This window comes from Microplitis mediator, chromosome 7 (genome assembly GCF_029852145.1).
Source record: "Microplitis mediator isolate UGA2020A chromosome 7, iyMicMedi2.1, whole genome shotgun sequence".
Taxonomy (NCBI): domain Eukaryota; kingdom Metazoa; phylum Arthropoda; class Insecta; order Hymenoptera; family Braconidae; genus Microplitis; species Microplitis mediator.
In genome coordinates this window covers 10,778,867-10,794,382 of record NC_079975.1, presented here as the reverse complement: position 1 = coordinate 10,794,382, position 15,516 = coordinate 10,778,867, and the positions used below count along the sequence as shown (strand labels likewise).

Sequence of the window (15,516 nt, the reverse complement as noted above, 5' to 3'; positions counted from 1 at the left end):
ATATACTACACGGACAGAAATTTGAGAGCCCTGAACTGCGCGCCTTGGCTTCGCCTCGGGCATCATGGCGCGCAGTGCAGGAATCTCAACTTTCTGCCCTTGTAGTGTATTTACTATAAATCAAGCTATATTAATGTCTGCGCTTAAAAAAATTTTCATTAAGGGTAAACGCACCAATAGATGGACTGTTAAGCAGACTTATGTTTTTCAATCAAAATAAAACAATAAAATATAATTAAGTTACAAAAAAATGAATTATCCTTATGCAAAAATGTTTAATTAACTAGAAAAAAATAAATAAAACTTTGTATAACGTAGTGGTTGATTACAAAAATAGAAAATTTAAAAAAAGTCTAAATCCTCAGTAGATAGACTTCTTGCAAATTATATTTTCATCTTATATATATATATATATATATAGATAGATAGATAGATATAGATATATATATAATTATTAAAGTTTTTATATAACAGCTTGGGCTTAATACAATTAACTAAAAAAAACGAATGTGGGATAATAATTTTCAAAATATACATAAAAGTAGTTTTATTATCATCTTTAAAAATTTCTCACTCTTACATACTATAGGTAACGCAAAATATACAATAATATATTACGTGACATTAATTGCGTAAAGCTCTTCGAGCACGAAAACAGCGGGAAGTTTCAGGGCTGGCCCGCAGGGTCAGGTGGTTTACAGATTTTTTTTTTGTATTTTTATTAAATACTTAGAGTTAGTCTTATAACGAGGATCGGCCGCAAATCCAAATTATATGACTGGCGGGGGAAATGCTCCGGGCGATTTTTAACAAATTGAGCGGGAGAGTCTTATAATGGGTAGTCTTATAACGAGGTTGGGCTGTACAAGAAAAACAAGCATACACGCGTTAGCATGACAGATATGAACTATACTTAAAAACTACTTTACTGGGAAGCGGGTGAGTGAGTTTATACTCTAAAAAGTAAATAGTTAGTTTCTCTATTGTCATTTTTTTGTCACAATATTGCGAGGAAATTTGTTTTATCTCATACTATTGTGTATTTCAGCTCATCTCCTTTGACATTGTATGAGTCTAGCCGAACTTTACCACCACCAGCGCACCATAGCTCAACACGTCCATTGCTGACCAGCCATGCGACTCATCCATTGCCTGCTCACATGCAGCCGACTGCCGTATATGGTTTAGCTCCTCTCTCTCCTTCTAAACATCAGTATCAGCCATCCAGTCTGTGGTTCACCGAGTGATTGGCATTCTAGTATATCAAAGAAAAACGTATTCTGGATGAGTAAAAACGTGACTGAATACACTAAACAAAATTATGATTGACTATCTACATACAAATTGCGTAGAGTGAAAAAAGTAGTGAATAGTTATTTTAACGGAATAAAATTGTATTTATTTTTAATTTGGATCAATATTTTGCGTTACACATAATATGTATAATTATTTAAAATTGATTTAGTACTTCTTAATGTGCTGACCCCTCACTGATCGATACTACGATTTATTAATCCGTCCTGTTCAATAGAAATTTTATCCTCACGACTGATCAAAATTTAGTTTTTAGAAATTATAATTTTCAAATTTTTCTTTAAAAATTTGAAAACGTTATATGATTGTTTTGCTTCACGTGGATTGATAAATAATAGAATTCTTATAAGAATACACAAATGCGTTTGACAACATCTACTCAATTTATCAAATGTAAATTTTTGAAGACCAAATAACGATTTTATCTAAATTTTACTTAGAAGTTTGCCTTAAGATGTTTTAGACGGAACACTAAATTCGAGGTACCATTTACACCATCGAAAAAACCATTAGTAATTCGAGAAATTACATTATAACGATAATAATCTTATAATTTTCTGTTTATAGCATAGATATTAGAAAGTCCAAGGAAAATAATTATTTTCATGATACGATGCTAATTTTATTAAAACATTATAAAAAATCAGTTTTTACTAACGAAAATAGTTAGAAACCAGATTTTAATGTTGTGCTTTGTATAAATTTTCATATTCTAAAATTCGCAAATTAACTAGCGAAAGAACTTGATTCAGGTATTATCAGTTCTGTAGTGAAATGTTCGGATTAAATGTTTCTTGATGCGAACTCGAACCGCAATCTTTTACTAATTCAGCTATAATTTACGCGATGTAATTAATGATTACAATTTTATTTATCTATCCTTTTTCCTTAAATTGGAAATCGAAAATAAAATTTTATATAATTAAATTTTTTCCATAACTTAATATTTATAATAAGCTTTTACTTCGATAAACTTGATTTTGCATTAAGTACGGTTAAAATTTGATTAATGTTATTTTGTTAAGAAATTTAACTCCTATATAACCGCCAATATTAATCACAAATATTTTATTATGATAGTAAATTATAATATAAATAAATACAATTTGCATGATTGCGATTTATATACTTTTTTACTCAAATAGGTATGGAAATATGTGCCAAATAATATCCCTTGTTTTATTTTCAATCTATCACAATTTTATTTAGCCTTATTACGGACGTGATTAAATTTAAAGTTTGAATTTTAAATATAAATTGAATTTTGCTTGTATAAATAAATATAATATATATTCATTCAGATTTTGTTAGTAGTAGAAAACTGTAAAATTATCGTACTTGTAAGTCTTGAGTATTTTTAATTGTTTCTAACAGTGATAAAAACTTTGAATATTTTCCTAGCTTTTAAGAATATTCATATTAATTCCATATTTTTTTACGTTGACAATTTTTGCATTTTAATTTTAAAAGTAAAAATCTTATCTTAAATTTTTTTTGTTTGATCAACAAATTATTGCATTTTTAAAACTCTTTGAAAACAAGTATTAAATATGTGTAATCATAGTTTATTTAAATACTTGAAATCTCACAAATTATTAACAAATTCATTTTACGATTGATAAATTTGTGAGCATAATTATTGGCGATTAAATTTACCTATTCTATTATAAACTCGGCTTTATAATTTACTCAAACTTTTTTGAAAATTTGATTTAAAATATTGTAAAAACGTTAAATAAAAAAAGTTAAAGGAAAAAAAAAAAAAAAAAAAAAAAAAAAAACAACAGATGAGAAACGAAAAATAATTAATTACTTCGACTGAAGAAAATTTTCAAGAAATTGAAAGAAAGATAAAATAATGAGTGGTTTGGGCTAAAAAAGTTAGATTTCAAAAGTTTTTTTCTAAATACGTGTTTATGCGCCGTATGTTTGCCCAATCATTTAAAAAAAAAAAAACAACATTCAAGGTTCCTGAAAATTGAAGCTGTGCCTTATATTGAACAGCTAAGCTATTTGTCACTAATCCTAGATTGGTTACCTTATAAGTCTCACGATGCATTAGATATATTTTTTTTTTAGTAGATTTCATAGATGCTAACTTTTATTTTCATCCTTGTCATCGAAAATGACAATGATGTGTGTGTTAACTTTTTTTGTCCGACGATATCTTTGGAACGAATCAACCGATTTGAACATGCTTTGCGGCAATCGAAAGGACTCGCTAAGACTTATAACTGATTAGATTTTGGAGTCGATCGGTCGAGTAGTTTACAAGTTATACGAAAAATTAAAAACAATTTTTTTTTAAGTTTTTGTTTCATAACTCGTAAATCGCTTGACCGATGTGTTTCAAAGTTGAATCAAATCTAAGTCTCAACAAGCTCTTTCGATTGCCGCAGAGCACGTGCAAATCGGTCTATTTTTTCCAAAGATATCGTTGGACAAAAATTACTTTTTTTCCGTGAAATAAATGTTTTTTCGGTCCGATCGTTTTTTGACCTCGCAGAGCTTAAAAGTTTGCTAACAATAACATTTCCGAGCTCTCGAAAACAGCGAGAAGTTTTGAGGTTGGCCCACAGGGTCAACCGTGTTTCAGATTTTTTTTTTTTACTGACATTCAATATTTATCGAATAATCAACCAGAAGCTTTAACAAATTTTCTTGATAGATATTGCCAAGCCATAGTCTGAGCTTCCCCACTACCCAACCGTTGTTGGTTGATAAACATAGCTGTCCCGGAGAATAAAAGACGTTTTCACCATTACTTGACTGTCCTTACTATATTTGTAAAATCGTACATACTCGCAGGTAAAATGCTGGGAGATTCTCTTGCGGGGATAGCTTTTAAAGTGCGCGGCGATTATGTCAAAGCCTAAAAAGCATTGTAGCATATTCCTTACGACTTGACCAAAGTTGTTAGGTCGTATTAGGTGACCAGTCTAGGATTGAAATTAGTTTTAGAATAAATTTGTCGTGGTATTTTTACTTATTTGTTTATATATTGTCATAACTTCACTAGCGTAATGACTATTTATTTAGTATATTTACTTGGTTTAATAAATAAATAAATAAATATGTATGTGTATATATATATAAATATATATATATAGAAAATTTTACTCGATAAAAATAAATTGGATTTAAAGACATCAAAGAAGGTCCAATTCGGTATAAAGCCCAAGCTCGATATAAGCAATCCCGTTATAAGTAACTTTCCCTATCACGTTTTTTCATTACGACTTTGCAGCGCCTCCAGTATTTCGGACGCTTAAATTTTATGTCGAAGTCATTACAAGCATCAATCACTTATTGTTTAAAACGAATTCAAAATAATAAATTTTTGTAAATACATGGTATTTCGATGAAATAATATTTACATGCCATCAACTTTGATTTGTACAGAACACATCACTGATTGTTGGTCTTTTTAACGCAATTTCAATCGTTGCTTACAACGAGCGACTTGCAACTATTCACATACATAACGCACACTAATAAAACGTGCGCTGAAAATGAAGATGGGAGAGCCTAAATCTTTTCGAAGAATTTTTTCTCCTAAAACCCCTGACGACCGCTTATAAAGAGCTTGGACTGTAGTTAAACTTAAATTTTGGGAAAATCAGTTCTCCTTTATTTTGGTAGATCTTTTAGAATTGATATAGATCTGCTCCAATCTACATAGATTTTGAGTCTAAAATTTTTACTTGAATTTTTGTTTATTGGGTTTTAGAATCTTGTTTAAGATTTTATTTTTAAGGGTTGCAAGTTAAACTTTCGCAAATCTTCGATTTCGCAAATGTCCTAAAATATATCTATAAATAATAATTGTTCTATTTTCGCAAAGTTTTAATCTTAGCATATCGATACGGAGAAAAATGAGTCTTAATATATTACATTATATTATATTATATTATAATAGAATGAATCATATAAAATATGTCAAATTATATTATGCTTGCTAATCAAACTCGAAACAGATCAATTTTTGATATAATTGTACTAGTTCCGGCGAAAAAGTCGTCCTCCCACTACCATTAGTTAGCACGTATTTCCTATACCTTCACTATCCATTTTAAGACAACTTTTTCACCAGGACTACTATCGTATAGTTTTAATTTATAATTATTTAAGCTTAGTATCATAAAAATGATAATTATAAAATATTATTTAACTTATTATGAAATTGTTTGAGTAATTTATAAAAACTATTATTTAGTTTAAATTCTGTAATGGTTAATTTTATTTTTATATTATAGCAGAGCATTTTTAATAAAATTTAGGTAATCTTTATTATCAGCATCATAAAAATTAACAACAAACTATATGCTTTGAGAAAAAGAGAGGGGGCACAAAAAAGAACTTCGTCTCTCAATGTAAGACTTTGTTTACGAACTGGGAGGGTATAAAAGTTGAAGATCAGGTCTTAAGGTTTCGAATCATTGTCAAATGCAGAAATTCGGAGTTTTTCTCCACTTAACTGTTAAATTTGAAATGGGGTGACACACCACTTACACGTATTTATTATTTATTAATGCTTTGTTTTATTTTAGAATTAAAAAATGTTTTATGAATAATAATAACTGTTATTACTTTGTCATATTTTGCAGACCGAAAGTAAAAGACGTGATATTTATTAGTAAATTCGTTGCAACGATATATTTATTATAGAGTAATTGTCAAATCTTATTATGCTTGTACTATAACCCTGGTGGAAACAATTTACGGTAAATTCACAGTACTTTGTAATAAGATCTACTTTATAACCGGTAAAATATGGTGTCCTACCGCCATTCCGGCAAACCACTGTAGTTTACCGTAAATTATTGTAAATTAAATCCGCCAGAGAATTTTTGTATATATGACTGTAATAAATAAATTTGGTCAAAAGAATTATAACTGCGGAGTTATTGAATAATTAATGTTGGATGTAAGATGAATTAATCAAACTATACTTTTTTTATTAAATCAGTAATAATTTTTCATGAAATTCAAATAAAAATTTGAAAACATATTGCAAAGTTAATTGTTTCTACAATACTAAAAATAAGATCATAAATAACGAAAAAAAAAAAAAAAAAAAAATAGCTACTTACAATTTTCAAATTATTGTACATTATTTTAAAGACTTTAAAGTATTTTCTTTACAATAAATCATAGAAATTATAAAAATTATATCAAAAATTGCTACTCTAGCATTACTATGATTAAATACATTTACCAGTATCTGATGTATTATCATAAAAGTTCGCTCAAATATAATTTTTTCTAGACCATTTTTCTCCACACAGAAAAAAAGGATTTCTTGGCGCAAAAAAATTTTACTCGCCCTAAGAAATTTTTTGCATTATAAATTGAAAACAACAATTTTCTTGGAGTGAGAAATTTTTTTTAGTCGTAAGAAAATTTTTGTTTTCAATTCATAATGTAAAATATTTCTTGTGCCGAGAAATCCTTTTTTTCTGTGCATGTATTCACTTGAATCCACGTAGATTAAAATTGTATTTTTTCAGGTATTTCCATTTATTGTAAACTACTAAAAAGTAAAAGTCCTATGTTAAATCATATTAAAACAATTTAACCAGTTGATGTTAATACAACCGTTTTTATTATAATCACCTTAATTATAGAACTTTCTTTAAAGAAAAAAAAAATATTTTTTAGTTTAATATATTAAATAAGTTAATCATGATAACTGATTTATTTATATCGTATTAAATCTATGGAACGAATTTTAAGTAGAATATATTCGATGATTCAGCAATAAAATACTCAATAATTGTACATAATAAAGAATTTTCGTATATATTTAATACATGCTGAATCCATTGTATTGAGATATCAATAGACAGAAAAAATAAAAAGGAGAAAATAGATATTAAGGACATTAGAAAATTTGAACAAAACTACTTACTTTATAATATTTGTAAATATTTTTGCCACAATAGAATGTAGATAAACGAAAAATACAAGTCTTTGTTTTAATTTTACTTTTTCCTTTTCTGAAAATATTATTCAAATCCAAAAAAAACAAAGTAAGTAAATATTTATTTAATAAATTTATCATCCCTGACACTTATGTCCCCTAAGGCCATAAATACAATAAGTATACAAATAGTGCACTAGTATATAAATTATTGTATACATAATAGTATATTGTGTGACCAGGGATGAAACAAGACGATTTCAGACTAGGGTGAAGTTGGCTGCCCGAGCCGTAGAGGAGGGCTGACATAACTCGCAGTCTGAAATCGTCTTGTTTCATCCTGAGTCGCACACCATATTTTTCATGATTACCTGCATCGGAACTTCAAGTTCCAGTGTCAGCAGCCTGTAAGAAACAAGTTAATTTCAAGCTGATGATGCAGAGAACTGTTAGAGAATGAGAAATTTGGGATTTACAGTCACTTATTAAATAGTAAATAAGACAAAAATATTATTTTCACTCATTTTTTAGAAATTTTATTTGATTAATTAAAACTGTCACTTAAAAAATGAAATGAGTAAACTGAAGTGACAAGTATAATTAGATTAGCGAGGCTTTGCGTTTCGGATATTTTCGGTTTTTACCCCCACCATCTAAATTCAATACTTAAGACATTGCGCCTTGATGGTGGGGGTAAAAACCGAAGCTCAAAGTCTCGCTAAGCCAACTATAAACAAATGAGAGAAATAAGGCTGCAAATGAACATTAAATATAACTAACGTCGGGCAGAAACCATTGTGTTTCTTCCCAAGGGAAGAAACACGCATGTTTCTACCCGCTGTATGAAGGTATTTGTGAATTACGAATTCGCTAGCAGTTGTTTGTAGCATCGGCTTGAAATTTACACTTGTTTCGACTGGCTGTAGAGATACTGAAACTTCAAGTTTCGATGCTGTTATCATGAAAAAAAACTTCTGGTGAAGTTTGAACTCTTAATATTAATATTAAGTGGTGCCACTTCGTGATTTTTAATTTTCTATTTAAATAACGTGGGAAAAAAAAATTTTAATTTTGGAATTTTATATCTCGGCAATGGCTCATTTTACAGATAAGTTCAAGATATATATTTGTAAGAAATTAAACGTTCTACAAAAAAAGTCTCTTATCATTTTTTGATAAATCCATCTGTTCAAAAGTTACTAGAGCTTGGTCAAGTTGTAGTAAATTCCGAGATCTTTTTACTTTTCCGGCGAAACTATCAGACTTATCACAAAATTTCATGAGATCTTTTTTCTAGACAATTTTATTCCCTACAAATTATTTGTGATAAAGTTTTTTCGAATTCCGCATATTTTTCTAATTATTTGCATTTTAATGTCAAGCTCTTAAAAAAAGTAGTGTTCTGATCGACTTCATGAAAATAATGACATTTGTGAGTCACTCTTCTACATGTAGGTTGAAAAAATACATCATTATGTCTTAAAGCACGATCACGAACAAACAGTAGTACACTGAAAAAAAAGTTTTTTTCCACTTAGAAAATTTTTCCCTCCCGTAAAGAACCTGGTATTCTAGTTTTTAAAATACCAAAGTTTTTTTCCCACACTAATAAGTATTCTGATTGCTAAAAAACTCGGTTTCCTTCTTAGCAAAATACCAAAATAAAAAATATGGCTGACTTAACCTCACTCAGTTGACACATATTTAAGTAATGTTTATTTTTCTACGAGCCTTTTTTTAATAATTTTAAAATAACTACTAATTTTAAAAGTTGTATTTATAATAAAATTACTGGAAAATTAAATTTCTACAAAATGTAGTGATTAGGATGTAATTATAATTACTGCGGTTGCTATGGTAACGCAGCATTAAGTTTTAGCTCTAGAAAAAACTTAGGTATTCTCAGGGGAAAAATACCAGTTTTTTAATATTAAGAAACTTATACTGGATATTAAAATACTCTGATAAAAGTATTTTGTATCCTGGGAGGAAAAAAACTTTTTTTTCAGTGTATGCGAAATACTCATGCATGATTGTTAATAAGTAGCTGAAAAAAATTATTTGACCTCATATGATTAATAATCTTGACTCCCGAACGTACTTTCATTTATATCGTCATCACTATCCTTATTAGATCTATATACAGCGCGGAATATATTCTCGTTACAACACATAACTGAGTGAATCGTTAAATAAATAAGCTTTGTTTATAGCAGTTACTTATAATGTATGATAAAAGCAATTCCCTGATTAAAAATATTGATTGAAAACAATTGAGAAGCGGTCGCTCCATGCAAACTGCATATCTATATATACAAACAAAAAAATTGAAATCAATTGAAATTATTGAAAAGAATTCGAATTCATCACTTTTAATTCTTTTCAATCAATATTTTTAAACAGGGTTAGCGTGATAAAAGTAAATTAATAATGTAGACTTCAAATACAGTGCAACTCCAATAAGTACCTGCTTTAGTTGATGGAGCAGCAGAAATTTTCTACGAAAAAATAAAAAAAAAAGCTGATATTTTTTAATTTCTAATTTAGCATGCAGTCTCTAAAAATAATAACATTCATCATAATTCTTCCATTTAATGGAATGGAATTTTTTCTCTATCTGTTAATTGTTTTGTTCATAACAAAGAACGTTTCAATAAAAGTAAATTTTCTTTCTATACAACATATTATTTTTTTTAACCCGTCAGCACTTCCGTTATGAGCATTTCGCTCACAGGACACTAAGGCAAAGTACCCAGTACTTGAACACTTCTAAAAATGGGACCAGTAGTTGAACAGACTTTTAGAATTGTTGTTATACAAATTCCGTATATATATTATGAGTAATATGCGCTTGTTATAATTATTCAATGATACAGTAATTGATTACTGTAAGTTTTTTCAATTATAACTCAAAAAAAAATATACATTTTTTAACTTTAAAGTTGACATGTCGAGAATAGCCGATAGATGCTATTTTTTTCATGAAGAAGATACTATTCCGTAAGCCGAACAATCAGTAAAAAAACGGTATATCATCATTTTAAGTAAAAAAAATTATACCACCTAATGAAATAGTCTTTTCTAAATACTATATATTTTTTGCAAAGACATAAACTAAAATTTTTATATTTAATTTTAGCGTCTAACTATACCTCCCAATGTTCAAACCGGTACCCAAAACTTGAACGAGATAGCGTTACGTGTTCAAGTATTGGGTTCATGTTGTTTTCATGGCAGCAGTAGGTGAACAGCGTAAAATTTATTCTAGTGCAATAACAAATAATTCAATTTAATTATTTATTTTTTAAAAAAGATATACGAAAATAAAGTATGAGTGATTCATCAACAATTAGTGTAATAATTTTAAGTGATTTCGTGTGAAAACGTATCTATTTCATCAAAATAAATTTTTATTATTTTCTAACCAAAAAAAGTCCACAACATATAGGTAAGATGAAAATTGCGAATAACATTTATCTGTTGATAAAAAATAATCCGTTAGAATTAGTAAAATTTGCAATAAAGTTTGTTAAATCCTTAAAATTTCACGACAACAACTTTACAAAAAACTTAAAAAATTAAACAAGAAACTATTTAGATCTAAAAGTTTAAATTCTTGTTCTGTCCTTGTAATAAAAAAATTACATTTATAATAAATAAATAAAAGTATTTGTGATTTTCAATTCAGGTAACAGTTCACTTTTTGTGTTGTTTTTAGTTCATAATAATTAATTCATTAGTAATAAAAAATGTAATTAAAAAATTAAATACAAATATTTCTCATTTTTAAATCATCATATTACGTATTCAGAGTATTGTGATGGTGAGCTGGAGAGGACCAGTATTCGAGGGCACCTGTGATGTGGAATTGTGATATCTTGTGCTTAATCTATTTTTTTTTATCACTATGACTATTGTTACTAAAATTACTTAAAAACTATTCTAAATACTATGTTACTTACTTTATATCTATCTGACTATTACTTATGTTTCTATGACTTAATACTACTTATTCACTAATTATTATTCTTATATCTACTATCGTTTATACTTAAAACTAGTATGCTTAAAAACTAGGACTAAAATTCTAAATATTATTTTTGTTTGTTTAAACAATTAATTACTATTGTACTTATACTACTAGTTTGACTTAAAAACTATTATTTATTTATGTTTTCTACTTAATATGACTTATACTTTTGTATATAATATTTTTTTTTTTCTTTTTCTTACTTTATTATAAACATTATTATTTTCCTTTAACAATGAGTTATTATTATTTATACTTATATGGCTGTGTTTAAAGTTTAAGTTGAATGAATATACCGAGATATAAAATTATATGGATGTACGGTATAAGTATGTGAATGCGCGGCCGAGCGAAAATTATTCTAAGTCCTGAGCACCGAAATCAAAGGAAATAAAATAAAAACGCGAATCTGTTAGGTATGTGTGTGTGTGTGTGTGTATATTTTGTGCGACCGCGTGGAATTATTAATAACCAGCGGCATTTTTGTTATTAAACCGCGTTAAAAGTATGGATATTATTTTATTGTAAAGGTAGTAGAACTGAGCATCGGAGCTCATGTAAAAAAGGTTTTGTTTGCTTTCTTATTTAAATAAAGTTTGATTATTGTTTATTCGACAAACTGTGTATAAATTAAAGACCCCTTTTGAACCCTGGACTCCGGCGAGCTAAACCAAGCAAAAAGGGGTAACTGTTTATAATTGTTTAACAAATTACTTATTCATCTAAGTTCTGATTTTCCGATATTTAAAATGATCTGTTCATAATTAATTTGGGTTATATTTAATGTTTGATGAATAATTAATAATTTAATTTAAAAGCGGTTATATTTTTACTCGTTACAAATTTTTGGCGCTCGAACAGGGACATGACCGCGAATAAATCCAGAGTTAACGGGTACCGCGAAAGTTCTATTAACATTTTTTTCTTTCCCTTTTCGTTTGTATAATTTATTTCCGTTATAATTATGAAAAAGCAACCGGTAACCGGATCCCAAACGTGGGTATGGTCACTTCGTAAGGACGCTCTTTTTAAAGAACTCGAGAAATATCCAGTGAACATCGAACCGCAGGCAACGTTGTCAGAATTAAGATTTCTTTTGCGAACGGAACTAAATAAAGCGAAAGCCGCGAACGCGGGTCGGGCGGGTCGGTACGATAAATTATTAGTCGATCTCGATCGTTCCGAAGCCGAATTGGACAATCTCGACAACTCAGACGACGGCGCGACGATAGAAGACCCCGAGAACAACGACGAGCACCCGTCAGACGAAGACCGGGGCAGCGTGGACCAATCACCGGAGGCAAGAAATGCCCGAAACCGACAAACCCGAGAAGAACAAATCCGGGTTGAAATTGAGCGGGAAGAACGTGAGAGGTTTGAAAGAGAAGAACGAGAAAGAATCGAGGCAGGAGAAAGGGAACGAATGGAGAACGGGAGAAGGCAACAAGAGGAACGCGAGCGTCAAGCACGGGAAGCAAGGGAGCAAGCCGAGAGAGAACAGGCTGAAAGAGAACGAGCCGAGAGAGCAGCGCGGGAAGCAGCAGAGCGAGACGACCGAGAAATACGTGAGCGTTTGCGACAAGAAATCCGGGCACAACTTTTACGTGAACGAGAGGAACAACGGGCGCGTGACGCGGGTCGGGAAGAGAGAGAAGCGAGAGTGAGACGTGAGAATGAACAGCGAGAGAGAGAAGAACAAGAATTGCGAGCCCGTTTGCGAGAAGAAATTCGTGCGCAAATAATTCGCGAGGAAAATGAGCGACGCGAACGCGAAAACCAAAACCGGCGGACAGGTCACGAATCAATGGAAGTAACCGATCCCAGAGCTGGTTCCTCGAGACAAGGAACACCGCTACCAAGTCGCGCCCGACAGTCACTATTGGTAGATGACTCAGTCGAGCTTCGAAAGAGGGACTTGGTACGGAAATGGGGCGTCGTATTCAATGGGGAACGCGACGTCCAAGAATTCCTGGAACGGCTGGAAGAACTGGCAGAAAGCTATGGGTATGAGATGGACCACCTAGTGCCATGTATCCCGATTTTGCTCCGGGAAAAAGCTCTTCTCTGGTACAGGAGTAACAAGAGAGATTGGGTTTCTTGGGAAGACTTCGTATCAGATTTAAAAGCTTTTTATCTGCCTCCAGGACTCGAACTAGAGCTGGAAGAACAAATCCGGAACCGCGTGCAAAGATCGACCGAAACCGCGGCAGAATATGCAACCAAATTGCAAACACTAATGAGAAGACACGGTCAAATGTCAACCACAGCCCGTCTTACTCGCTTGTATCATAATTTGAGACCCGAGTATCGCCGATACATTAAACGTACGGAATTTACCACTGTTCCGGAACTCTTACGACTCGCGGGTGAATACGAACAACTAGTCGCGCAGGAAAGAGCCCCTCCGGCCAAAGAAACTAAACAACCACCACGGAAACCGGTAAAAACCGTGACACCAGCACCACTCGAAATTCTCGAGTATAATTGGCGAGAGTGTTGTTGGAGATGTCGACAACGGGGACATACTAAGCCTGAATGTACGAATCAGTGGGTGAAATTTTGCATGCGGTGTGGTAAAATGGGAACGTTTTCCCGAGACTGTCCTTGTCCGAGACAGGGAAACGCCGAGAGGACCGGTACACGCTCCCAAATCCGGTCCGTGATTCCCCCGGGAGCACAAAATCAAACGATCAACGCGCCGAGAATCCCCGAGCCGAAGGCAGGCAATTCCAGCCAACAGCCGTAAAAACCAGCGATAAACGACCTTTTGCCGAGATCAGACTCGGAAACGCGAAAATCCATGCATTAATGGATACCGGGGCGACCGCGTCAATAATTTCTGAACACACGTGGCATTTCATCCATGCAAACAAACTATACACGCGCTATGACTCCACGCCAGTACAAGGATCAACAATGGGCAACCATATTGTGCGATCGACTGGTACCGCGTGGGTTACCATAAGACATGAGAACCGAGAGTATACTTTGCCGTTTCATGTCATCACTGCGTACACGAGTGACATGCTTCTGGGTATTGACAACTTGTCAGCAATGGGCTATCAATTGATACGCCAACCTGGGACATTTGACTGTCATACCCTCGACATAAAGCATGATCTAGAAACTGCCCGTCAAGAAATCAAGACCTGGCTTAAATTGGATGAATCAATAACTGGCCCAACCCGGTGTGCGACCCATAAAATTAAAATTAAACCTGGAACCGAACCGGTAAAAACGCGTTACTTTCCGAAAAACCCCAAAATGCAACAGATCATGAATGAGGAAGTTGACAAGATGCTGAAAGATGGAATCATCGAACCGTCAAACAGCCCGTGGAATTCCCCGGTCGTATTAGTGCGTAAAAAGGACCGGAAATACCGTTTTTGCGTTGACTTCCGCAAGGTAAACGACGTTTCCGAAAAAGACGCATTCCCAATACCCCACGTGAATGCATCTCTTGATAAATTAAGAAAAGCAAAATTTATCAGTACCATCGACTTGAAAAGCGGATATTGGCAGATACCACTGGAAAACGAAAGCAAACCGATTACTGCTTTCACGATACCCGGACGTGGTCTGTTTCAATTCCGTGTAATGCCTTTTGGACTACATTCTGCTCCTGCAACGTTCCAGCGAGTAATGTACGAAGTCCTGGGCGCTGACCTCGAAGCTCACGTGGTAGTGTATTTGGACGATATAATAATCGTCAGTGAAACTCTGGCCGAGCACATGAAAATCCTGAAAAAGGTGATGACACGACTTCGCACCGCGAACTTGAAATTGAACCCCGAGAAATCCCACTTTCTAAAACAAAGTACCGTGTATTTGGGTCATGTCATCGACGAACAAGGAATCCGAACGGATCCAGAAAAGGTCAAAGCAATTACCGAGATTGCTCCCCCGCGTACAACCAAAGAACTGCGCCAGTTCTTGGGAATGATATCCTGGTATCGACGGTTTATTCCCAACTGCGCAGACCTGACCAAACCATTGACTTGTCTTCTGCAGAAAAGAAAACGATGGAAATGGGAAAATGCTGAACAAACGGCGTTTGAAACCCTGAAAAACCATCTGAAATCGGACCCCCTATTGGTTCCCCCGGATTTTTCTAAACGTTTCGTCTTACAAACGGATGCGAGTGACGTTGGAATAGGCGCTGTCCTGACACAGGAACACGACGGTGCAGAAAAAGTCGTCGCATACGCGAGTCGATCGTTAAACAAAGCCGAGCGGAATTACAGCGTAA

At 32.5% G+C, this 15,516-nt stretch overlaps 2 protein-coding genes across 7 annotated transcripts in view; both read left to right on the top strand.

Moving 5' to 3' along the window:
* LOC130672123 (homeodomain-interacting protein kinase 2) overlaps positions 1–3,273 on the top strand; it is a 40,284-nt gene extending 37,011 nt beyond the window's left edge. For all 6 annotated transcript variants that reach the window (XM_057476429.1, XM_057476433.1, XM_057476430.1 and 3 more), the window contains one exon: positions 1,049–3,273. In XM_057476429.1, the coding sequence (XP_057332412.1) occupies positions 1,049–1,247 (199 nt within the window). In that variant the 3' untranslated portion in view covers positions 1,248–3,273. The remainder of the gene's footprint in view (positions 1–1,048) is intronic.
* Positions 3,274–12,231: 8,958 nt separating this feature from the next.
* On the top strand, positions 12,232–14,013 carry LOC130671137 (trichohyalin-like). Its single transcript, XM_057474855.1, has one exon. It carries the CDS (start codon positions 12,232–12,234, stop codon positions 14,011–14,013), a length of 1,782 nt encoding a protein of 593 aa, XP_057330838.1.
* The last annotated feature ends 1,503 nt before the right edge of the window (positions 14,014–15,516 follow it).